We start from the raw sequence: 27,645 nt of genomic DNA, 5'->3' as shown, positions 1-27,645 counted from the left end.
TGTTCCCAAACATTGTGAGTGTGTAATATAAAGTTGTGAACATGGTCCTGTGGTAAACAAACACACCTCTGGCTCCGTTCTGGATGGTGTCAGTGATACAAGACAAAAATGAATTTAATATTCTGGTCCTACAATTTTCAGCCTTCAGACTTAATTTCTACAGCTGTTTAGATTTTACAGTTTTGGACTGGAAGTATCAGTATGTGTCCTCATTTTTGTAATTGGTCAGACAGACCCTGTGAAATTATATTCATTCTAGCTCCAGTGTACAATGCTGTGAGTACTCTTAAAGCAAGTATTTGTTTATTTATTATTGCCTTTACTGTGTCTTCATTTTTATTTACATAGTTGGTAATATCTATCTGACACAGGTCACCTTTGATATCACCGCAGTTGTCATATCTAAGGAAACAGCTTTTAACTAGTTCTGTGTCCTCACCCCTATTATTAATCATTGAACGGGGGCCTATTTGGACCAGTTCAAGTTTTCTGAATTCCCCTGAACACTGACCACCTCATTATGGATAACCTCAAGTACATGCACATTCTGCATCTGGTTTCGCCAGTTAGTATCCAGTGCAGCTCTCAATTTGAAATTTTGTTGAATCTTGGCCAATATTCAAAATGTAATTTTGATTGTACTGATTATAGTCAGGCAGTGGCAGATTATTTTGACACCCAGTTGTGTTCTGCCATTGCCAGTTGCCATTCAGGTCATTGCCTCCAGTCAACGACACGTTGTACATTTGCTGATTTAAACTCTCTGGCCATTAAATCCTGACTGATTGAAAGTCTGCCCTTGGTTATTTTTGTGTCCTTGGTGGAATTTTTGTCCCTCTCCATTACGAAACTGGTTCCTGTTGGTATTGCTGTGAGGGGGGTATGGTTGCCAGACATTACTGGGTTTGTTCGCTCAGAAACTGCCTGTGTTGTAATAAACCTTCACCCACAATGAAAGTAGAAAGGCGTGCATCACTGTCCATTGCCATTGTGGTATTGTTTTGATGTATCAAATCATATTCCAAGTACTTCAGTGTGACAGGGACAGAAGTCAGTAGCGCCTGCTGTATGTTATAGTTGCAATCTATTTCACCTGACTGGTTAGGATTTAAGTGTGGATAGATGTTTGGATTATCTATCCTGTCTGTTGACACCTGATGGCTTGAGGTTGAATGTTCCATTTCCTTTTCATTGTTTCTAATGATGTTAGTCAGCGATTTTTCCTCCATAGCTTTCAACCTGTGATCTATTTTAGCTCTTAGTGCTACCTTGTGTACCTTCATTGTCCTTGATCACATCTACATAACTCTTGTGTTTGTGGACTACCTTTGGCACCAGGGTACTGCCTTGGTCTAGGATATCAGCCTCCTTTATTCCCTTGATGTATTTATCTATCCTTTCTTGCTCCTTTCTCATGAACTGAGTATTTAAACTTCTGCTACTTAGTTGCAATGACAGGTCTTCCACCTGTTCAGGTAGGCCTTTGTACACTGTTTGCAACCGGTCAACAGGACCTGTGAGTGTATCTATATTCTGGTACAATTGTTACTGCTCCTACTGCATTTTTGTCCAAGCCTCAGATAGCTCCTCCTACTAATGATATGTTTTGGCTTAAATTATCTGTATCTTGTGACAAATCACTGAGAAGTTGTGTTTTTAGTCTTTCCCAATACTTACTAGTATATCTGATAATTCATTTGAAAGACAAACATGCAAATCTTTGCCAAGTCATTGGACTGTTGTGTTATGTCAGTTTTTAAAGGATCAAGAGTTTGCTTTTTCTGTTCAAGTAATTCCCTTTGTGTATTATGTCTGTTGTTTTGAAAACTCATAAAATTTTTTTGTCAGTACATCATTACAGTATTTGTTTTTGCTCTTCCTTAAACTTGTTCTTAGAATCACTGAAACTGTTTAAATTCCATTGTAACATTTGCATCATGATGAGGGTTTCCAGTGTGCACACTGCATCCTGTCCAATCACATTTACAATGTGCCAGACTTACACTTTCACCAGAAACAAAAATACTCCCTGGAGAAAATTGTGACCCTGTCTTATTTACTCTCATCATTGTATCATTGTGAATGGTAATGTTACTATCGTCTATGTTAATTGAAAAATGTAACTGGTTGTTGTCACCGTGACCAACATTTTCAATTTTGATTTAGTTTGTTGCCACATCCATTTTGGTGACTTGTGTCTGGCTATCCTGCAATGGACTGGCAATGGTGTGTCTATTGTGTGTGCTCAATTTCTGATACTTTTACAAAATGACAAAATAAATGTACACTATTAAAAATGATATATTCTGTTCGTAATAGTGAGGATACCAATACAAAACCTACTCAGTTGTGCCTTGCTAACATGTATCAAAATACATTGTCAGTGTAACTCAACTGTATGCTCACACTTCTCTCCCTAAAATTAAATTACTGTGCAAATGTCTACACATCTTACAAGAATGCTTCAATTTGGGAATTGGATTAGGAAAGGTCCTATGATCACTATTGGCAGAGATGCTACTAAGCACACTCATGTATGCAATTGAATGTGTATTTTTCTACCTTTTTGTTGGCTTTCTCATTCCCTCAAGCATTGTTTATGTTTAATCTTTTGCACATGTGCGATTTCCATCCTCATTGCGATAATTAGGATCCCATTCATGAACAAGAGAAAAATAACAATTAATATAATGGAAAATTTACAAAATTATGTAATTATTTTAAATTATTACAAATATGCTAACTCTTCCTCAGTGCTAATGTCCTAGTGTAGGTCAGCAGATGTAGAGGTCTGGGAGATTATTTGAGTATTGCCCAGAGTTGCAGTAATTATCATTTAGCAGTACTAAAAATTGACTGCCCAGAAACATGCACAGGCATAGATGTGAGCATGTTAAGAACATTGTGGCAGTTCTAGAACATGGAATAAATGTTAATTCCTTTTGGTTTTGCCATGTGGCTTGGTATTTACCTTTTCTCCCCAACGATGCACAACAATCATGGCTGAGGTGCCTGTTCTCTCTTCATGTTGACTTAATCTCCAAAAATGTTCATTTGAAAATGCAAGTCCTCACCACACCGGGAGAAGGAAATTAGGACATGGCTCATTAGTAGGATGAAAACTTGTGACTACCACATATTATAACTTTTACTTAACACAATACTGAAACCAAAATTATGTATGTCTATCTCACACTAGCTCAAAAGATGCTGAGATCAGTGAAAAACAAATGAGGCACATAAAGTAATTGTTATTTTAACCTCCAATTTTCTGTTAGCTTTGTGAGATGGTCATACCTCCTTGTGGTATCTTTGCCGCATGGCAACAGTGTGAATATTTATTTAATATGTAGGTCATTTAAAGAATCTATACACATTATTCTATATTAATATTATTCATGGACATCTAAACACCACTATAAGTGATCTTATTACTTGATGATGAAATTTAATTTAACATTATTTCCACAGTGACCTTACATATTACTCAAAAATATTACTATTTTCCTTTTTATTGCCTCTTTATATCAGCTTTATTTCAGTTTCTAGATACATCTAGCCTGCATTCTTCATTCTGTTGATTTGATAATTTCTTCTGTCTTGTGTCCATTATTGTCAGTTGACATGCTTGACATTGTCTTCTTATATTAAAAACCATGATTTTCATTTTAAAGATGTGCCTTTCTTGTATGTCTTGTTTCATTAGCCCATTCAGATTTAAACCTTCAGCCATTTCTTTCTACTACCTAGGTTCACCTTTGAGTTCACAAGCTCATGTTAGTATCAGTTTTGTCAGCCCACTGTTATGCATGCATTGTATGTGGCTAAAGGAGATCAGTCTCCATTGCTTTGCGATAGCTTTCTCACTTTTTAATATACCAGATGATCAAAAGTCAGTATAAATTTGAAAACTGAATCATGGAATAATGTAGATAGAGAGGTACAAATAGACACACATGCTTCGAATGACATGGGGTTTTATTAGAACCAAAAAAATACAAACGTTCCAAAAATGTCCGACAGATGGCGCTTCATCTGATCATAATAGCAATAATTAGCATAACAAAGTAAGACAAAGCAAAGATGATGTTCTTTACAGGAAAGGCTCAATATGTCCACCATCATTCCTCAACAATAGTTGTAGTCGAGGAATAATGTTGTGAACAGCACTGTAAAGCAGGTCCGGAGTTATGGTGAGGCACTGGCGTCGGATGCTGTCTTTCAGCATCCCTAGAGATGTCAGTCGATCATGATACACTTGCGACTTCAGGTAACCCCTACGCCAATAATCACACAGACTGAGGTCTGGGGACCTGGGAGGCCAAGCATGACGAAAGTGGCGGCTGAGCGCACAATCATCACCAAACGATGCGCGCAAGAGATCTTTCATGCGTCTAGCAATACTTTGTATTTTTTTGGTTCTAATAAAACCTCATGTCATTCCAAGCATGTGTGTAAATTTTTACCTCTCTATCTAGATTATTCCGTGGTTTGTTAAGTTTTCAAATTTATACTGACTTTTTGATCACCCAGTATTCCATCATTTTTCCTTAAGTTCTGCTTTTTCTTTTTTTAACAGACTGCAATTTTATGCTCCCCGTACTTTTTTGGGCATCACAATTTCTGTTTTTCTCAGTGTCTCTGATGAATAAAGAGGCTCTTAACAAAATCAATCAATTTCTAAAAATTTAATGGTAATGTAATTGGATAGATAAAAACATGAACCAGCAACAGGAGTACACACATATAAGGGTGTTCATCCTGTCCAGTGAGTCTCCCCTGACTCAGGATTCTGGGTAACTTTCCTGAACTCTCCCCATTTCCTAAACCTCACCGGTCCCTTTCCTTTGCCCCTCTTCATTCCCCTTCAGCCACTCTGCTAGAAGGAGTGTCTGGCCCCAAAAGCTTGCAAATTTAAATACCTTTATAAGTGTGTTCTCCTGCTGCTGCTTGATGAGTAGATTTTTTATCTACCTGTTTACATTATATGGAAGCTCTTGTTTTACAACTGCTTCCTTATTACAGATATCAAACAGCTTCATGTATATGATACTTCAACACAGTATCACATAGGCACAACAATGCAACATGTAGTGTTGTCCAATGATTCACAACATTGCCTCTCTTCAAATTATGCAAGACACTGAGTGCGTGAATGGCCCAATGTGGCATTTAGCCCATCAAGTGTAAAGAGTGTACTTCAGGTCAGAGATGTTCTGTTATGTTTTGGGGGCCATTCCCCATATTATGAGTCAGAATGCATCTTACTGTTCACAGGAATTTACTTGCATTACAACTTTCTTGCTGATTATTAGTCTTACTTGTCTATATTTGAATTTGTGCTGATAACCCTACTCACCTGATCATAAATCCTTATCTTCCTGGTACAGCATTTCACATTCTTTAACCTACCAAAGTGATTACAGGCTTAACGCTCCATGCACTAACATGCAGAACACCTGGTTTGTTGCCACTTCTGAGTCCTCCTGAGTAGTCCTCACCCACAGATCCAAATTTGGGACTATTAGACATGAATGTAATGGCTGTAGTTTCCTCTTGATTTCAGCCATGTCACAGAACCAACAAGGCAATGCCATGCTAACTGATGTTACAAAAGTAGATCAGTTAATCATCCAGACTCTAAAGCATTTGGATAAAAATCCTAGTTCAAGACTGCTAAAATTCCTTTATCGAGTTACAGTTCCAGCTCATTGGCGAGCCATCTTCAGATCAGTAAAAATTATTGCTTAATTCAGTGTGTATCAGAGACCAGACACATTGAATTAAGTAATGATTTGTATTGATCTGAAAATGGCTCATCAGTTGAGCTGAAACTAGTAATCAGTAAAATAATTTTAGCAATCTTGACCTACCATTTTTATCCTCACATTTTAACGTAACAGATCATCCGTCTCCTGATTTAACAATGTCAAATAACAATGTTCCCAGATCTTCCCCCTGTAACTATGGAAAAAGGCTGCTGCCCCTAATTAGGAACCATGTATTAGTCTGACTGTCAGCCTTCTTAGCTGAGTGGTTAGTGCAGGTGACAGCTATGCAGAGGACTCAGGTTTGATTCCCAATACTCCAAGGGTTTTCTTGGTTGAAGGGTTGGAACAGGGTGAGCTACTTGACTGATTAGTAGTGGCTCTGTGTCATGAAAACTGACAATGTATGGGAGAGTAGCATGTTGACACCATACTCCCTTCATACCACATCCAATGTCACCATTGGCAGAGGATGACATGGTGGTTGTTCTATATCAGTGGGTCCTCCAGGGCCTGAGCACTGAGTTTACGAATTAGTCTGATCTCTTCATAGATACCTCTTACACACTGTTGAACCTACAGTTCAGCTATCTGTTTCACCGAGGAACACAGCCTTCCCACTGCAATGTCCATGTTTCATGGGGAAGAATTTTAGTGGATTTTTTTTTTCCATTTAGGAACATGAGTCTCATATGTCTATACCATTGTCATCTGTGGGCATTAAAGTCTGACTGCCAATTGGATCTTAGCACCTGCAGACAATAGTGATCATGTGTGTGTGTGTTGTGCCTGTGTGAATGTGTATGAGTTTTCTACATCTAATGAATGACTAAGTCTGATAGATGAATATATCTAGCATTCTTTTTCACACTGTGTGTCTGTGACTCAGTGGGTGCACTATGTGGTGAGTAGCAATCTATCATTTTCATGCTGTTGTTAAACTTCAAGAAACCCTAGATAAGATTAAAAAGGACTACCATTTTTTTGGTGGGTGACTTCAATGTAGGGCTGGTAATACAAGAATAGAGAACAAAATAATATCACATGGAGAATGTGAAAAACATAGAAGTGGTCAAAAACTTATTGAGACAGCAGTTAAATACATATGTAACACATTATTCCCATATAACAACTCTCACAAATAATCCAGTTTGCAAGATGAGAAGTATCAGTAATGATAACCTATGATGAACAGAAAAGTGGATGTTTGACACAAGAGTCTTTAGGGCTTATGAAATTGAATCAGTACTGTCTGGTAGCTACACAGAGACTTCTACCCTGACAGCTGAATACAAAGGGACGAGAGTTACATAAGTCAAGTCAGCTGCACTCTAGAGTTGAGCTATCACAAAACAGATGTGTAAAATGACTGCATCAGAGAAGATTGTTGGGGCCTGGAAAACTTTTTCTTGCCCCAGATGTGTAGGTTGCATGAAGTAATGGAAAGTATTGAACTACAATAAGAAAACCTGGCCGAAAATTGAAAGAAGCAGCAAAAATGAGAATAGGAATGAAGAAACTTCAGAGTGGAAAAAAAGATTGACAATTTGGGATGAGGATATCAACAGAGTTACCAAAGACAAGATAAATGCTTATAAGCAATATTTGTCAACAAAGAAAGCAGAAGACTATTGAACACTAGCCTTTTCCCCATGGCTTCACCCAAGCATCTGTTCGACACACAGACTGAACATCTCCACCTCTCCTTCTCTGTATCCACCTCTTCCTACCTCTGTCTGTCCTACTCATTGTCCCACCTCTATCTCTCTATCTCCTCCACTCCTCTCTCTCTGTCTCTTCTTCTCCTCCCTCTCTGTTTATCCACTTCCTCCACCCCCTCTAGTCCAGTTCCTCCATGCCCCTCCCCTCCCTCTTGCCATATCTTCCTCCTCCTTTTGTCTGATCATATCCTCCTACCCCTCTCTCTTGCCATCTCCCCTTCCCCCTCTTAAACGAACTTACGCTAAGAGCAACACACACACACTCATGCCCGAGGGAGGACTCGAACCTACGGTGGGAGGCCTCATTCTCAGTAACCTACATATTTATATTTATAGCCGCCTGTTGATCAGCAGTTCTATTTGCGGAACCCTTATTGACCTTACACTGATGGAGTATATCCTCGCTGAGTCTAATTGGGACACTACTTTTGTTTGCATGCGCACTACTCCTCTACATTTTCTACCTACATCACACAAAATGCTCATCCTCTCCCCTCTATGTCTATTTCCTCCACCCCCTCACTCTATCCATCCCCTCCTCCATCCATCTCAAGCTGTACCCAGCCATTTTCATTGGCGCATGTAACCCCCGCAATACAGTTCAATAAATCAGGCTGATACTTGTCTCACAACATGCTTGTCATGCAGAGAAGGTTACACATCAGGGGCTTGAAAATCATTTATTTGCTCCTGTTGTACAGGCTGCCATCCATAGCAGGTTGATAAAGCAGGCTGACACTACTTCAACACAAAACACTTGTCACACAGGGCAGCCTATATGTTGGGGCCTGGAAAACGGTTTCTTGCCCCTGATGTGTAGGTTGCAGGTGGATTTATCAAGCCGATACTGTCCCCACACAGCAAGCCAGTCATGCAGGCGAGCCTATACTTCAGGGGCTGGGAAACCATGTTTTTGCCCATATCTCTGCTCCTATAAAATCTAGGAGGCTATTAACCCCACAATGCTGATACTCATGAGGCCTGCTGTTTCTGTGACACATTTGGTTGAAATCAATCCAGGGGTTTGTAGGAGATCCTGGACATACACACATATACTCTGCTTTATACACTGAAGTGCCAAAGAAACTGGTATAGGTATGCTTATTCAAATACAGAGATATGTAAACGGGCAGAATGTGTTGCTGCATTTGGCAGCGCCTGTATAAGACAACAAGTGTCTGGCACAGTTGTTAGATCAGTTACCGCTGCACCAATTTCAGTTATCAAGATTTAAGCAAGTCTTGAGTATGGGGCTATAGTCGGCACATGAGCAATGGGACACAGTGTCTCCAAGGTAGTGATGAAGTGGGGATTTGCCCGTACGACCATTTCATGAGCGTAACATGAATATCAGGAATCTGGTAAAACATCAAATCTCCAACATCGCTGCAGTGGGAAAAAGATCCTGCAAGAATGGGACCAATGAAGGCTGAAGAGAATTGTTCAACATGACATAAGTTCAACCCTTCCACAACTAGCTGCAGATTTCAATGCTGGGCTATCAGCAAATGTCATCAAGAGAACCATTCAACAAAACATCATCAATATGGGCTTTTCAAGCCAAAGGCCCACTTGTGTACACTTGATGACTGCATGACACTAAGCTTTATGCTTCACCTGGGCCTGTCAACACTGACATTGGACTGTTGATGACTGAAAACATGTTGCCTGGTCAGACGAGTCTCATTTCGAATTGTATTGAGTGGATAGATGTGTACAGTATGGAGACAACCTCATGAATTCGTGGATCCTGCATGTCACCAGTCGACTATTCAGGCTAGTGGAGGCTCTATAGTGGTGTGGGGCATGTGCAGTTGGAGTGGTATGGGACCCCTGGTATGTATAGATATGACTCTGACAGGTGACACATGCATAAGCATCATGTCTGATCACATGCATCCATTCATGTCCATTGTGTATTCTAACAGACTTGGGCAAATCCAGCAGGACAATGCAACACCCCACACATCCATAATTGCTACAGAGTGGCTCCAGGAAAACTCTTCTGACTTTAAACACTTCTGCTGGCCACCAAACTCCACAGACATGAACATTATTGAGCATATCAGAGCTGCCTTGCAATGTGCTGTTCAGAAGAGATCTCCACCCCCTCATACTCTTATGTGTTTATGGACAGCCCTGCAGGATGCATGGTGTCAGTTCCCTCCAGCACTACTTCAGACGTTAGTCAAGTCCAGGCCACATCATATTGCGGCAATTATGTATGCTCACAGTGGCCCTTTGCAATATTAGGCAGGTGTATGAGTTTCTTTGGCTCTTTGGTGTATATGTAACAGATAAAAGGAAAAGAGAGAGTAATAGTTAAAAGAGAAACTGGAAAAAGGCACAGAGAACAATGGGACCATTTCATCAACAAACTGGAAAGAGATGTAACACAACCAGCATCCAAAAACATGAGGAAATTAAACAGAAAAGCAAGATTTGATTCAGACATACAAGTGATAAATGAAGAGACCTGGCTAAAATATTTTCATGAGCTATGGATCCAGAATCAACTGTGGACCAACCAGAGGAAAGATGCTTAACAGACAATAACACACTAGATGAAATCCACTATAAAGAGTTAGAATTTTACTGAAATCCAGGAAAAGTAACAGATCCCTTGATAAGAAAGGCAGTAAAATTGACCTTTTTAAATTCACTGATGAGATATTCAAGGAGCTGTTTCTGAACTGTATGAACAGAATCTGGAGAGAATAAAATTTTCCCCCAAAATGGCAGAGAGCAATTGTCATTCTATCCACAAAAAAGGTGATGTCAGGGACTGCAGTAACTACAGAGGAATAAACCTACTCAACACTGGTTATAAAATTTACTCCAGAGACACTAAACAAAAATTATGAACATTTTATTAACCACTCTTGGAAGAAGAACAGAATTGATTCTGGAAAGACAGATCATGGTAGATGGCTACTTTGCACTCAAGATGCTAATTGAAATAAGGAAAAAATTCAATCAAGAAACACAGCTAGCATTTACTGGTTCTGTAAAAGATTTTGATATAGTTGACAGAAGAAGACTTTGGAAAATCCTGACAGAAATTAACACCTTATCACACCTCATAAAAGCAGCTCAGAACATAAAGAACCAAAATGTAATTGCAATCAGAACTGGACAAAAGCTGTCAGAATGGAGACAAGTTGACCTAGTAGCTGTCAGGTGTACCGGTATGAAATGAGCATTAAGATACAAATGTGTCGATAGGGAACATTTGTTGTGAATGAGCCTTAATTTTTTTTTGTTTGGTTGTTATGACATCTGTCAAAGATATTTAGTATATATCAAGTCATGGAACAAACAACATCATATGTTTTCATCGTGTTAACAATGTCGAATTTTGTACCAGAAAGTGATGATTTGCGGAAAGCATTAATTTTTTGTTTTCATTTGGAAAAAAGTGTTGCAGAGTCACTTTGAATGCTTGTCGAAGCATATGGTGATCATGCTCTATCAGGAGCAACATGCAAAAGATGGTTTCAACGGTTCAGAAATAATGATTTGGATGTAAGAAATGAAGAACGTGGAAGACCACCAAAAAAGTTCGAAGAAGCCAAATTGCAAGCAATATTGGATGAAGATGATAGTTTGAGTCAGAAGCAAATGGCAGCAGTGCTAAATGCTGCACAACAAATAATTTCTGACCATTTGAAAGCTATGGGAAAGATCCAAAAGTATGGAAAACGGGTGCCACATGAATTGAATGAAAGACAGATGGAAAACCGAAAAACCATTTGTCAAATTTTGCTTCAAAGACATGAAATAAAATCAGTTTTGCATCAAATTGTTACTGGCAATGCAAAATGGATTTATTTTAAGAATCCTAAATAGCAAAAATCATGGGTTAATCTGGGACAACCATCAACATCGACTGCAAAACCAGATCGATTTGGCAAGAAGACAATGCTCTGTGTTTGGTGGGATCAGAAAGGTGTGGTGTATCATGAGCTTCTAAAACCCGGTGAAACTGTGAATACTAATTGCTACAGACAACAAATGATCAATCTGAACTATGGATTGATCGGAAAAAGATCAGAATGGGCCAGAAGACATGGCAAAGTAATTTTTTTACACGACAATGCACCTGCACACAAAGCAAAACTGGTTCAGGATACAATCAAGACACTTGGCTGGGAGCTGCTACCCCATCCGCCATATTCACCAGACTTGGCCCCTTCTGACTACCGTTTGTTTCCATCAATGCGACACACGTTGGCTGAGGAACACTTTGATTCCTACAAAGAAGTCGAAAATTGGGTGTCTGATTGGTTTGCTTCAAAAGACAAACATTTCTATTGGCATGGTGTCCATAAATTGCCAGGAAGGTGGTCAAAAGTATAGAAAGCAATGGTCAGTACTTTGAATAAAATGTTCTAACTCTTCAATTCAAAATTAGTGTTTCATTTTCACAAAAAAAAATGTTCATTTCATACCGGTACACCTGGTAGACAAGGATGTTGCGTCTCACTGCTTTTGTTCAACATATTTATTATGTATGAGGTGTTATTCAAAATATCTGAGTATTTCATTACACTAGTCAAACCAGAAGCAGCACAGTGTTCTGCCACTAGATGTCTCAAGGCTCAAGTCTTAGCTACTGGGGCACACAGTTGTGAGTTGTATTGGTGCATGTCAGAATGTGTTTCACTGTCACTGTGCATTGGAAAAAGATCATATGAAGGAGCAACAAATTTTCATCAAATTCTGTTTCGAGGTGACAGAGGCACTTGGTAAGAGGGCACTGAGACAAGCAAGAACATATGAGTGGTTCAAGTGCTTCAAGGAAGACTGAGAATCTGTGGAAGATAACCAACAAAAATGGGAACAATGCTGGGATCATTGCATACATGCCTGAAGTGACTACCTCAAATGTAACAGAGGATATTAGGATGTAAGTATAGTTTTCTGATTTTTACAATGAAATTACCATAGGCGTGTGTGATGTGGTTCACAAAGACTGAAGGCAGACAATTCTCAATGTGTATGACAGACTTGAGCTATGTGTCCTCAGAGTCTTTCGTGACACCATACATGAATAAAACTTTCTCGGTTTTCCAGCCGCGTCAATTCGAATAAAATCCTCGAGCTTTTGATGGCCATCTCTGCCATCATCATCAGGAGTTCACTGACTTTATTCGAACTGACGCGGCTGAAAAACCAAGAACATTTTATTCAGACTTGAACTGTCATACAATACTTGCAATGAACTGAACATGAGACTAATTGCAGCAAAGTTTGACCCTCGTCTCCTCAGTATCAACCAAAGAAACCTCAAGATTCAGATGTTCAGTGAGCTGCAACAAAGAGTTTCAGAGTGTACAAAATTCTTAGGCAGAGTCATAACAGGTGATGATACTTGAGTCTAAGGTTATGACCCTGAAACAAAGCAGTAATCATCACAATTCCATCTTCTCCAAGGCAAAAAAAAAAAAAAAAAAAAAAAAAAAAAAAAAAAAAAAAAACAGCAAGCTCGACAAGTTAACAGTAACATGAAGTCAATGTGGATCTTTCATATGTGTGTGTTGAGGGAAAACATTCAGCCGAAATGGTCAGTGCTGTGGAGAAAGAAAGGCTGATTGCTGCATCATGACAATGGACCCATGCACACCTTCCTCATTGTCAATGTATTTTTGGGCAAAAACATCATGGCAGCAGTCTCCACCCTCCCTACTTAACAAACCTAGCCCTGTGTAGCTTCGACCTGTTTCTGAAGATGAAAATAGCATTTTAAGGGCAATGTTTTGACATGACTGATGACACATCAGTGGAATTACAACAGGTCCTGAACACCCTTCACCCAGCGGACTTCCAGGAGTTCTTCCAAAAATGGGAACAATGAAATTCTTGGATATTTTGGGTAACACTTCACATTATAAATAAAAGTCCCCTACCTCATTTTCCTGTCTGAATGTTCAGGATAATTTCAGCAATTACTGTAGGGAATTTCATTCGATTTTCACCAATACATAGACTGGTTCACAAGAGAGGTTTGTTCACATAATTTATACATATTTAGTGTAGATTGATTGAATTGTGGTTAATTAAAGTCCCCCTTACATTTTCTGTCTATATGTGAAGACCAATCTCATGAATTAATGTAGGGGTTGTGATATCATTTCCATTAATCAAAAGACTGGTTCACTGGTTTGCTAGGGAGATTTGTGTATATAACCTGGCCATTGATACAAAATGTTTTCCATGAAAATATGGGGTTGGTTGCAAGAACATAAATAAAATCATCAATGAATGGGGATAAAATCCCCATGCCAAAGTCAATATAGACAGTCAAATTAACAAAGACACTAATGTTTGTGAGATTACCAAGTACTTTTTGCACAATCCATGGATTATCTACAGAGATCAGTGTATTAAATGCATGCAACCGCAGAAATGTGCGACATGGAAGCTCCCTCAATAAAACCAGTTATTGCCATTATCAGGAAAGACCACAAGAGAATGGGAATTTTGACAGACAACACAGCCATTGAGCAAGTATCAGCATCAAAATACCTAAGGTACAACTTCACTTACATTCAGGAAAACAACATGCAACATAAAACCACAAATGAACAAAAGTCATAGGACTAATAAAAAGCATCTTTGAACCATCTCTTGCTCAGTGACACACTGGACTAAAACTAGGCTATACAGTGGTTGAACCAACCCTCTTGTAGGGCAGCAAAACTTGGACACCTCAGAGAGATGATGAAAAGAGACTAATTAGTGCTGAAGTACTGCTCATGAGAAGAACAGCTGGCTATTCACTATGAGACAGGAAAATATCCAATGAAACCCTTAAGACTCAAAGTACAAGGTGCATTCAAGTTCTAAGGCCTCCGATTTTTTTTCTCTGGTCTGGAAAGAGATAGAAACATGCGCATTGTTTTAAAATGAGGCCGCGTTCATTGTCAATACATCCCAGAGATGACAGCACCATACGGCAGATGGAATTTTACCGCCAGCGGCGAGAATGAGAACTGTTTTAAATACTTAAAATGGCGACGTTTTCCTTACTTGAGCAGCGTGCAATCATTCGTTTTCTGAATTTGCGTGATGTGAAACCAATTGAAATTCATCAACAGTTGAAGGAGACATGTGGTGATGGAGTTATGGATGTGTCGAAAGTGTGTTCATGGGTGCGACAGTTTAATGAAGGCAGAACATCGTGTGACAACAAACCAAAACAAGCTCGGGCTCGCACAAGCCAGTCTGACGACATGATCGAGAAAGTGGAGAGAATTGTTTTGGGGGATCGCCAAATGACTGTTGAACAGATAGCCTCCAGAGTTGGCATTTCTGTGGGTTCTGTGCACACAATCCTGCATGATGACCTGAAAATGCGAAAAGTGTCATCCAGGTCATCCATTGCGTTCCGAAGGGCACTACGGTAACAGGTGCATCCTACGAAAATGTTTTGAAGAACAAATTCCTTCCAGCACTGCAACAAAAACATCCGGGAAGGGCTGTGTGTGTGCTGTTTCACCAAGACAATGCACCCACACATCGAGCTAACGTTATGCAACAGTTTCTTCGTGATAACAACTTTGAAGTGATTCCTCATGCTCCCTACTCACCTGACCTGGCTCCTAGTGACTTTTGGCTTTTTCCAACGATGAAAGACACTCTCCGTGGCCGCACATTCATCAGCCGCGCTGCTATTGCCTCAGCAATTTTCCAGTGGTCAAAACAGACTCCTAAAGAAGCCTTCGCCGCTGCCATGGAATCACGGCATCAGCGTTGTGAAAAATGTGTACGTCTGCAGGGCGATTACGTCGAGAAGTAATGCTAGTTTCATCGATTTCGGGTGAGTAGTTAATTAGAAAAAAAATCGGAGGCCTTAGAACTTGAATGCACCTCGTAAAACCAGTTCTCAACAGAGTACAGAACATCTTGGAAAGACCTTGTACTACAGGTGAAGACTGGCCAGATCCAAAAAATCCTCAAATACCAACACAGAGAGGTAGAACAGATGCAGAAAAACCAGTGATAAGGTGGGCTGAGGCTATAACAGGTCGCTAGGCCTAATACTGGATAGGAAGAAGACATACAAGAAGAAGAAGAAGAAGAAGAAGAAGAAGAAGAAGAAGTAGAAGCAGTGCTTATCATTGCTGGAAACTCCTTGGCAATTGTAAATATTCTTTTACTCCTGCCAGAATACTAATGTTCCAGGAACTCATACATGATGATGGGAGCTCCAATAACATTAGACTAGAAGGGTCTGAACAGTTTGACAATATACGCAAACAGTGATAAACATTGGCAAAGCTATGCTCACAGCATTCTCAGTCCCGAACTGAGTGCATGCCAGTCTTGTAGCGTGGTATTGACATGACCATTTTGCATGCTGCTCATGCATCAGTAGAAAACTAAAGCCAATACTGTCATTTAGCAGTCAGTCTTTTGGTGACTCTTAATACTTTTAAGTCTGAAATGATGCAGACACTGATTCACCATAATGTATGCAGTGTGGATTAGTGAAGAGCCCATCCACTTACAGAACCTTTGTTTGGCCAGTAATTGGTTCTTCAGTCTGGAATCTGTATTGGATAAGACTGATACAGGAAATAGAGAAGATTCAAAGAGGAGAAGCACATTTTGTTGCAGGTCCATTTAGTAAGCATAAAAGCTTGGTGAAGGTATTCAGCCATCTCCAATGGCAGACACTACAAGAGAGGCATTTTACATCTCACTGTGGTTTACTGTTAAACTTATGAGAGAATGTTACAGAACATCCTCCAAAGGGCCATTTAAGCCTCAGATACACATATAAAATGTTGTCAAACATTCGAATATTGCAATTTGATGTTAATTACTATGTGAATTATGCGTCAGTTAATAAGGAAGTTCTGGTCAGAAGCCAAATAGGAAGCTCACGGCTACATCAGACTCAGGTATTCTTAATATCCAGATTCTGTAAGTGGTAGGAATATTTTTTGTTAAGACTGGAGCCTCTATTTAGCTAAATTCTTTAAAGACTGTCAATGGTCACTAGAATTTATGTCTGCCTCATATTCTGTTCACACAGTACACATTATTTCATCAAAATTTACAGTATAATAGGCCAGCAATGTAAAATACTTGCAACATCATTTGTAATTAAAGAGAAATTATGCAGTCCTTTATTACAAATGTAAACATATACTGATTTTCATCCCTAGTAATCATTTTGAACTATGTAGCCATTATTAAATGAAATCATATTTAATTTGTAGCTCCAATTTATACTTTTCTTATAAATTAATCAAATGTAATTCACATTATCAATTTCATGAAATGAATATAATAGAGGGAAACATTCCACGTGGGAAAAATATTTCTAAAAACAAAGATGATGTGACTTACCAAACGAAAGTGCTGGCAGGTCGATAAACACACAAACAAACACAAACATACACACAAAATTCAAACATACATACATACACATACACACACATATATAAACATACACACAAAATTCAAACATACACACAATGTTTGTGTTTTTTTGTGTGTCTATCGACCTGCCAGCACTTTCGTTTGGTAAGTCACATCATCTTTGTTTTTAGATATACATTATCAATTTCTATATATTATTTTGTTTCACACCTGTAATTTGTTTATTACACAAAGTACCTTTACATCACATCAGAAAATAATGCACCTTAATTACACTGTTCACAGTTGTCTATTAATTTTCTGTTGTAATTTTGTGAATTTGCATCTTAGACAATATCAAATTTTACTAAAAGTATAAATAGACATGCAGGAGCACTGTCATTAAGCAGGCTGTAGCCAGTTTTCAGAGAGTCAAGATGTAGTCATTTCAAAATGCCAGTTGTTCATTATTGCACACCAACCACACAGTAATAAAAGAACTCACTGCAACTTCTGAACTTTTATTGATGGTTGCACAATGTGAAAAGATTGCTACAATTTCTTACAGCAACATATTGTAGACAACAGGAGGTCAACAGCAAAGCAGATATTAAGGTCTAAAAGTAGGGTATTAAATTCTACCACCAAGTTTACATCACCCAAGAACTTTAATGAAATTTTCATTCTAATTAGTTTCAGTCTAAATTTTTGGTTCAAGCACATTGAGTTCTGTAACTGATGGGACAATTGTTTTATTATTCATTTTTGGTGAGACTACTCAATGAGATTTCAAAGTGAACATTGCTGTTTAGCAGTTTTAAATAATTATACTTATTCACAGTCCCAGCAGCACTGTTACAAGCATATGCTCCTAGAGGAGCCAAACAATATACTGCTTCCTCATAAATACATCTCACAAAAAGGCCATGATATAAAATTATAGATCAGAGTTCACACAGAGGCTTACCAACAATTATTCTTCCTGCAAATCATTCGTGATTGAAACAGGGAACCAGCAAAGAGACAGTGGTATGCTAAGTACCTTCTGCCACAAACTGTAAAGTAGCTTGCAGAGTGTACATGCACTAGTAGATGTAGAGCCATATTTGTTTCCTACAAAGCAATTCAACAAGATGGTTATCTTACAGAGGGTAACAACTGTACAGCAAGAATATCTGGAGCGGACTCCTTAATCCTCATCAAAATGCTTGTGTATATGTATGTACCAGTACATGCAAAAGTACCCTGTGATACCACTGGAATAACTGCTATTATATATGTAGTAATAAAGGATTTATTTCACTGTTATCAGTCCTTCTGAACTTGGCATGAATTCCATGAATGGTGGCACAAGGGAGGGCTTACTGAACCTGGGATGGGCCAATACAAAACATGAAAAGCATATTTCAAATTATGAGTCAGAGATGTAAAGATCTTGGCAAAAGAAACTAATGTACCCTGCAGTACAATAGACTGCATGATGAGTGCTTTAAAAATATTGTAATCATTAAGTGGATGACTTTGTAAACAAAGACTTGTCCTCTAGAAAATATGTTGGTATACATACCTCTCAGCAGGAATTAAAAGAAAAAAACATTTATATAACATACAAAATTGAATGTCAGTGAGCCCTCCTGCAGATTAGTTATGCTTTTATATAATCAGTGATTCTCAATATGCTCTGACTACTGGAGGGCATTCATATTATGCAGGTTTTTGTAGCTGTTACTTACAACCTTGGTGATCTCTATTGTATGGGCATCAGGCCATGGTGTAAGGCAAGTTTCTGTGCCCAGCATAAGAACAGTTCACATGGCAATTTAAATATGATGTATAAAGATAAGGCAGAAAGTGAACAGACACACACACACACACACACACACAAGCACTGGTATAGCTACATTGTGCCAGTTGAAGGCTCAATGTCTAAATTGCAATATTCTGCAGGTACATTGGGGTGGTTGTGTCAGGTGGAGTTGGTGAAGGGAAAAAGTAGGCAGAGAGTGAGAGGGAAGGTTGCAGAAGGGTAGCTTAAAAGTCAGATCAAGACAGTTGATGTTCAGGATAGGAATGTTGGAGAGAGAGGCAACAGGTGTATGGGAAATAACAGAGGGGAGACTATGGGGTAAATGTTGTGTGTGCAGACTGAGTAAGGTTGAGGACAGGACAGAAGTGGGTGCAGGACAAGGGATTAGCAGAGACTGAGGCCAAGAGGGTTACAGGAATAACTCCTATCCATGTAATTCAAAAAAGCTGGTGCTGGAGAGAAAGGATGCAGATGCCACAGGTTGTGAAGCTATTGGAACTGAGCATGTTATGCTTAGCAGCATGCTCTCACCACTGGGTGATCAACTCTGCTCTTGGCCTCAATTTTGTGGTGGCCATTCACTTGAGTGGACATGTGTTTGGTTGTCATGCCACCTAAAATTCTGTGCAGAAACTGCAGCTAGTTAGCATATGGCATGGCTGCTTTCACAGGTTGGGATAGGATAAGCCTGTGGCAGAACTGTGTAGAATGTGCTGGGTGGTTAAATTGTAAAGGTCCTAGGTACCAAAAAAGCTTATGACCATGAATCAGCATTGTTTTAGAAAGCATCACTCATGCAAAACTCAGCTTGCCCTTTTCTCAATGATATACTATGAACAATGGATAAAGGGCAAGAGGCAGATTCCATACTTCCAGATTTCCAGAAAGCAATTGATGTGGTGTCACATTGCAGGCTATTAATAAAGGTAAGAGCAAATGGAATAAGTTCTCAGAGATGTGAGTGGCTCAAAGACTTCTGAAGTAACAGAACCCAGTATGTTGTCAGCCATGGCAGGTGTTGATCAGAAACAAGGGTACCATCAGGAGTGCACTGGGAAAGTGTGATAGGACTGCTGTTATTTTCTATAATCATAACTGATCTGGTGGACAGGGTGGGGTAACAGTCTAGGTTGTTTGCTGATGATGCTATGGTGTACAGGAAGATAATGAAGAGGAGTGACTGTCAGATGATACAAGACAACGTAGACAAAATTTCTAGTTGTTATGATGAATGGAAGGCTCTAAATTTAGAAAAAGGGAAGTTAATGTGGATGAGTGGGAAAAACAAACTCATAATATTTGGATACACCATTAATAGTCCTGTTGGACAAAGTAATGTCATTAAATATCTGTGTGGTACATTTCAAAGTGATATGAAATGGAAAAAGCATGTGAGGATTGTGATAGGGAAGGCAAATAGTTGACTTCGGTTCTATGGGAGAATTTTAGGAATGTGTGGTTCATATGTAAAGGAGACCACATATAGAATGCTATGCCAGTTATTCTTGAGTACTGCTTGAGTGTTTGGGGCCTGCAGCACATTGGATTGCAGGAAGACATCAGAGCTGCTAGATTTATTACCAGTAGATTCAAACAACGTGCAACTGTTACAGAGATGGTTTGAGAATTCTGATGGAACCCCCTGGAGGAAGGGTGATGTTCTTTTTGAGGAACACTACTGAGAAAATTTAGAGAACTGACATTTGAAGCTGACTGCAGTATCATCCTACTGCCGCCAACATACATTTTGCATAAGGACCATGAAGATAAGAATGAGAAATTAGGGCTCACATGAAGGCATATAGATAGTTATTTTTCCTGCAGTATCTCTATGAGTGGAACAGGAAAGGAAATGACTAGTAATGGTACAGAGTACCCTCTACCATGCACTGTATGATGGCTTGCATAGTATATATGTAGATGGGTCTTTCACAATGATATGACCCATGTGGCAGGGACTTAGGGATGGACCAGGATGTTACAAAGATTGGGTGGGCAGCAGAATATCGCCTTAGGGTGGATGGCAACATGGGTCATATCCCTGTGGAACATCTAAGTGGAAGACCTGTCTGATTGGTCCATATAGCATATCATACACCAGTCCCATTGCAGACTTATTCAATTCTATTAGAGGCAGGGCCACCTGTGAAAGCAGCATTTTTTAACGACCTCCTTTGTTACGCACATTTGGATGACCTTTAATTGTAATAAATGTTCATGGGGTAAAAAATATTGGCCAGGTCTAGTGGTAGTTTTAAAGAAAAAACACTCATCTTGGTTTTTGAGGATCTCCGTCAATCTGTTGCTTGAATTTCTTCACTCTGGAACCCAGATTCTCTTGTAGGTCTGGAAACCTAATAGATTGATGTGTTTCTTGAATAAAATAGATGACAAACTGATTCATATGTAATTTTCATATTTAATAGTCCTAAATGCCTTGCAGCCATTAATTACAATGTTCACTCAGCGAAATACATTCCATTTTTACACAGCTCGAATTTACAATTTATCAAACAACTGAGCACAACAGAAAAACTTTTCATCCCTCCTTCCTTCCTTTCTGCCAACAAACACAACACTACTCACACCCAGTTAACATCATTCCAAGGTACATCAGTAAAGATATAGTTATACTAAGATTGAGACATAGAACATTAAACCAAAATTAATTTACAGAAAATGAAATTCACTCAACAGCACAATATGAAATTCACTCAACAGTGCAATAGAACAATTATGATAATATATATTCATATAAACAAAAATTTATATTTTTGCAGTACAGTAATTTTATGAATTTTTTTTCTTTTTCATTTTGCAAGATTTTTATAAAATAAGAACTTTTTGTATTTGTCTTTTTAATTAGGCATCTTTAGCTTGTTGAATAGTTTAGTATTAAGTATCAGATTTTAAATGTATTTTTCCAATGTGAATTTTTTAGATAAATTAATTTTATAGGTGTCAGAGAAAAATTTTATAATTGTGTTAGCTCGATATATATTATTATAAAGTCGAAGTTTAAAACCTTTCAAATAAAATCAAAAAAAGGATAACATCATAAATTTGAAAATATACATGGTCCAGATGGCTTATTGCTCGCTACAATTGTCATATACCAATTTTCCTACAATTTATACACAGCATTTTATGTATGACCACTAACCACCTGTCCACCGAAATGACTTTGGCTAAGACCAGATTTGACCACCCAGTGGTGGACCATGCTGCTGCACACAAAATGCTCCATTTCAATGGCTAATCCATGACCTGTGGCATCTGGATCCTTCTTCCCCAGCACCCGTTTTCTGAACTACATAGCTAGGACTTGTCCTTGCAACATATCCTTTGTTCCTGTAATCCTCCTGGCCTCCATCTCCTCTACCCCTTGCCCTACATCTACCTCTACCCTGCCCCAGAACTCCAATCTCACTCATCCTGTAACAACAACCTATTCCTGACACCTTCCCTTCAAGCACTCCCAATGTACCCTTCTATGTTACTTTCATCATGCACTGTACATACTTACTGGTGCTGGTGACTGTGTTGTATTCATACCCAATGCACCTGCTGCCTCTCCCTCCTGCATTCCAGTCCTGTGTATTGCTGTCTCTGTCTGAGGCATCAGCCACCAATCCCCAACCCTCACTTCCATTTCCTGCCTCCTTTCTCCCTCCTTCCACTCCATGTGGCACAAACTCTCATTCCAGACAACCTGCAGAACTGCAGACCTGGCATTGTGTATTCAAGCAGCACAAGTTTACAAGTGTGTGTTTTAGTGCATATGTCTGTATATGTGTATTTTAGCTAAAATGGGTTTGTCTAAAAGCTAGTGAAGTTTTTGGTGTTGTTTATGTGTTTGTCAATGACTCTGCACTTTTACTAGCCAATAAGTTGTTACCTTTATTCCTAAATTATTTATTTATAAACAGTTCCACTTTTTTAAATCTGAAAATTTACTAGCTATATATTTATAGCCTCTGAGTATGTGTCCACCATTACAAGATGAAATGTAAAGTGTAAAGAGCATGGCATAATGCCCATAAAATAGAGTTACCAAGGATGCAAACCCGTAATAGTCTATTCAGTACCACTGTAGTGCAACAACACCTGTTCAGCTTGCAACACAATAGTGCACAAAATATGCAATGGTATATAAGAATACCACCCTTAATATCTTATGTAATGTGTAGCAATTGTCACCTGTGAACAGACTTTATTTACACACATCATTTTTCTTCACAAAAAAATCTGGTTTTTTGCTCATGTAATGAATTTTATTCAACAAATTTCATTGCCTATGTGTTTACCTTAGTATGTTTAATAATGAACTACAAATTGTGCCCCTGCTGATGTGTGATTTGAAATATGTCATTTATATTCCTTATTGTTTAACAGCAACATTTCCTTCTTCATATCTTGAAACGTCAGAGGCAGAAGTCACTGAATATTACACACCAGTGGATTTTGTAATTGGAAATACCGTTTCCATTTTTGGGAGAAGGTATGTTTAAAGTGCTTACATACAATTATCTGCATGTTTTGTGACTGCAGAAAATTCCAATAGTACATCTTTTAAATGTAAACATAAAGTCATATAAAGAAGGAATGTAGATTTTCGTGAGTTGAGAAAATTAGTATAATCATGGAACTAAGGTGTGGGGAGAAGAGGAATGGCTGTAAATAAAACAACATTTTTTTTCACTTGCTTGAGTTAAATCAATACTCCCACTTGATATGGTTTATACATGGAATAATTGTGCTCTTCTATCTATACTGGTAGCAAATATTACTCACTTATTTTCTAGGGTAGGAAATTGAGCAGAGACAATTGTCATTAAATTTAACAATAATATTTTAGTAGTTTCTTACTTACCAGTTTTGTACAAATAAATTACATTATCTTTCAAAACTGATGTTTTATAATGCTAATGACTGTCCAGATTAGTGATATGTAATCCTAGTGTTTCATAATTATGGCAGTGTGATATGGCTTGCTGTATAGTGGGTTTCACTGATGTGTATTCCAGTGTTCTACGCATTGATACCAATGAATCTGTCTGCCTGTCGCATACCTTGCCCAAGTATTCAACAGTATCTACCAAATTGTAAACATACAGGTGTAAATTATGTAAAATACTACAGTATAGATATTACTTGAGTAAGTTTTCTTACTTTATGTTCTGTTCATTAACCTTAAAAGTAATTTTTATTCTTAATAAGAGGTAGTTCTTGCAACTTTTAGCAGCAGTTGTGTTCCGCCCACTTGCAGATCATACTGAATGATCCCCAAGGAATCTCTGGGAACCTTGTCAATTTCAGTAGTACATTTGCTTGGATATTTAGGTCTCAACACAAGAAGACATATATTACTCTCCAGCAGGGTACAACAGTTCCAGAATATTTGTTATACAGAGACAAGAGAGAGCTTTTGAGATGGCCTCCACCCTTAAATCTCTGGGAGGATTAAACTTCAGTCAGTTGTAAAATTAACACAAAAATAAAGAAAGATAAATTGCAAAAGGGGAAGGAAGTGCATATTGAAGAAAGTTTGTGATAAGCTAAAGAAAACTACTATTTTCAGTTCAGCCTTTTCATTTCTGATTTATAAGGTGCATGCTACCATTTTGTTCCTCTGTACAAGAAAGTGAAGCATAGCTTTGTAATCCAGTCACTTTACATACATATCACAGAATTTCTCTTGCTGAGTCACAGATAGGTGCAACAAAAAGACTGTCAGAAAGTGAGCTTTCAGCCAACAAGGCCTTCATCAGAAACAGACAACATACACAAACACACTCATGCAAACGCAACTCACACAGACACATGACCACAGTCTCTGGCTGCTCATGCGATTGGCCTCAGCAGCCAGTAATTGTGATCATGTGTGTATGAGTTGCATTTACATGTATGTGTGAGTGTGAGTGTGTGTGTGTGTGTGTGTGTGTGTGTGTGTGTGTGTGTGTGTGTGTGTTTTGTCTGTTCCTGACAGAGCTCACCTTCTGACAGTCTTTTTGTTGTGCCTATCTGTGACTCAGCATCTCTGCTATATGGTAAGTAGCAACTATCCTTTCCATAATATTGTTACATTCCATCCTGGATTTTCCAGTATTTCTCTAAATATTTTCATAATTCCAGGCTTATATTTTGAACTCATTTGTAATGATGGGAATGAGTGAGTGGATATGAAAACTTTACATTGGAATGCTCTTTTGCTTCCTTTGTGATGAAAGCATAATATCTGATTATTTGTGTGCTCATTTTAGGCCTACTTATAGAATTATCATCACAACAAATACATTTCATTTATTTCAAAATAATAAATCACTTGTGCTTGTGTTTGAGAAAACCATTGTTTCTTTGCAATGTGCCATTGACAAGCCCAGGTACATGCAATTTTCCTTTCTGGTTTGAATTTCTAGCAATGCTTCTCATCCTCTTCAAATACATTCTCCGAATACAGTACAAGAGGATCACAGGAATTTAAGAAAATACAGCATCCTATTTCAATTACACAATGATGTCCAGATTTTTCACTATGAGATCTTCATCATGTTCAGAAGTAGGAAAGGACATCAAAAATACTGTCCACAACCATAGCTAAGATCTTCTAATTTTTACCTGACAATTCATCTCAGCTACGAAAAACCAAGTCTCAAACAGATTGTTGTAACCTAACTGAGACACCACAGCCCATAATATGGTCTACATCTGCATTTTATCAGCAAACTCTGTAAGAACATAGGATAGATAATGCCCTACATTATCTATCCTATTTTGCTATAGTGATGGTGAACAATAAGAAAATAAGAAACAGTTACAATTATAGTACACTTCATAAGTTATATATATATATATGTGATTGTCTTAAACTTTTTTATAATCTTGTTTATTTTTAACTGTCTTCAATCTCTCTCTCTCTCTCTCTCTCTCTCTCTCTCTCTCTCTCTCTCTCTCTCTCTCTCTCTCACACACACACACACACACACACACTCCCTCCCTTTAATTTTATTATCTATTATATTCTTTGCATTACTTGGTAGATGGTAGAAAATTTTGTAAATGGATACCTCATGTCTTTCTGTATCACACTAAGGCTGAGTGAAGGACAGTGCAAATCACTTCTCATTCTAATATTATATTTATGAATGTTACTATCATTTTTGAATTGTGACTGAGTGTTCACAACAAACTTCATAAGAGAGTAAACATAGTGTGAGGCTACTGTCAGCATCCCCAACTGTTTAAAGGGCTGTCTGCAAGAGGTCGTAGAGTGGTCACCACACATTATCCTTATTATAAGTTTCTGTGCAAGAAAAAATTTCTTCCTTGATTGTGAGTTACCCATAAAATGATCCCATCAGACATCAATAGATGAAAATAGGGGAAGTGTGCCAGTTTTTTGATGGTTTCATCTCTAAAATCTGATGTTATCAGTAACACAAAAATTGCAGAATTCAGGCATTTATGATGACCTGTAACTTGTGACTTCAGTTCGGGTTCTCACCTATCATTTAATTGTGTGGTCAGGTCTTGTGAGGAGGTACTGACATGTATATATTGTGTTTTATCAAGTCCATTAACAGAGAACCAGTGTCTAGTTTTCAAGAAAATATTATTTACATTTTGAAGTGCTGAAGATCCTCCATTAGTCATGACTATAATACCTGCATCATCAGCAAAGAGAAGTATCTATGCCTTCTGGATAAATTATGGCATATAAACACTATTAAACAGTGATTATACCCTCTTTTGTAGAAGCTGGGTTTCTTGTGGCACTACCGAGTGAGATGGTGTACTGGTTAGCACGCAGGATTCACATTCAGGAGAACAATGGTTCAAACCCACATCTGGCCATCCTGATTTAGCTTTTCCATGATTTCCCTAAATTACTTCAGGCGAACACAAGGATGGTTCCTCTAACAGCCAATTTCCATCCTCATCTTTTCCTAATCCAAGCTTCTACTCTGTCTCTAATGACCTCATTGCCAATGGACTGTTAAACACTAACCTCTTCCTCTTGTGGCACTACACATGTTCAGTTCCCCCACTATGAGGATAGTTTCCTACCTGATATGCATTCTGTTAATGAGAGCTCTGCTTTCTGTTATGAAGGGAAGATTCCATTCACACAAGAGTATTGTAATTAATTTAATACCACTTTAGTTTAATAAGTAGATTTTTATAATCCACACAATCAAAGTCTTTGGCAAAACTACAGGATAATGTTTTTCATTTAGCTCTGCTATCACTTCATCTGTGCAGTCTTATATTGCCTTCTCTGTTGATAATCCTTAACCAAAGCCAAACTGAGAGGTAATTAAGAAGTTCTATAACTTGTACTCTGTTAAATGAGTCAGTATTACATCAAAGACGCTTTTTTCAAGCACTTTGGAAGGATTGGAAGCAACGATATAGGTCAGTAATTAGGTGGTATGCTTACATCCAATTTTACTGCAGCAACATATTTAAGTCTCTCAGAAGAAAGAAGGAAAGAAAATTAGTGTTGAATGCCCCATCTCCATCAAGATCATTAGAGGCAGAGCACAAGCTTGGATTGGTTCAGGTTGGGGGAAGGAAACTGGACATGCCCTTTCAAAGGAACTATCTCTCCATTAGCCTGTATTGATTTAGGGAAATCAAGGAAAACTAAATCTGTACCAATAATAGAATAATATGCCAAATAAGAGAAAAGCAGCCACTCACCTATACTGGACTGATTTTTTATGCATAGAAACACAAGACAAGGATTGTGTTGTAGAATAGTGTGAGGTAGGTCTTTTGACAGATGACTCAGTGACTGGACAACCAGATGAAACAGTTCAGAAGGTACAATATATAAGAGAGGGAGAGGGGAGGGGGAGGAAGGGAGGGAATGAAAGGAGAGGAAGTTGGAAATGAAGATGGAGGCAAGGAAAGGAGAGAGATTGGGTGGGAGGTGGAAAGCGGGGTGTGGGAGAAGAGAGGGAGGGAGAGAGAG

At 38.4% G+C, this 27,645-nt stretch overlaps 1 protein-coding gene across 1 annotated transcript in view; it reads left to right on the top strand.

Annotated features, from left to right (window-relative positions):
- LOC126161852 (EF-hand domain-containing protein 1-like) overlaps nucleotides 1-27,645 on the top strand; it is a 187,487-nt gene that overhangs the window by 88,876 nt on the left and 70,966 nt on the right. Inside the window, exon 7 of the mRNA XM_049917962.1 lies at nucleotides 23,064-23,169. Coding sequence (XP_049773919.1) covers nucleotides 23,064-23,169 — 106 coding nt within the window. The remainder of the gene's footprint in view (nucleotides 1-23,063; nucleotides 23,170-27,645) is intronic.

Source organism: Schistocerca cancellata, chromosome 2 (genome assembly GCF_023864275.1).
Source record: "Schistocerca cancellata isolate TAMUIC-IGC-003103 chromosome 2, iqSchCanc2.1, whole genome shotgun sequence".
NCBI classification, from domain to species: domain Eukaryota; kingdom Metazoa; phylum Arthropoda; class Insecta; order Orthoptera; family Acrididae; genus Schistocerca; species Schistocerca cancellata.
This window is presented reverse-complemented; position numbering and strand designations above follow the sequence as displayed.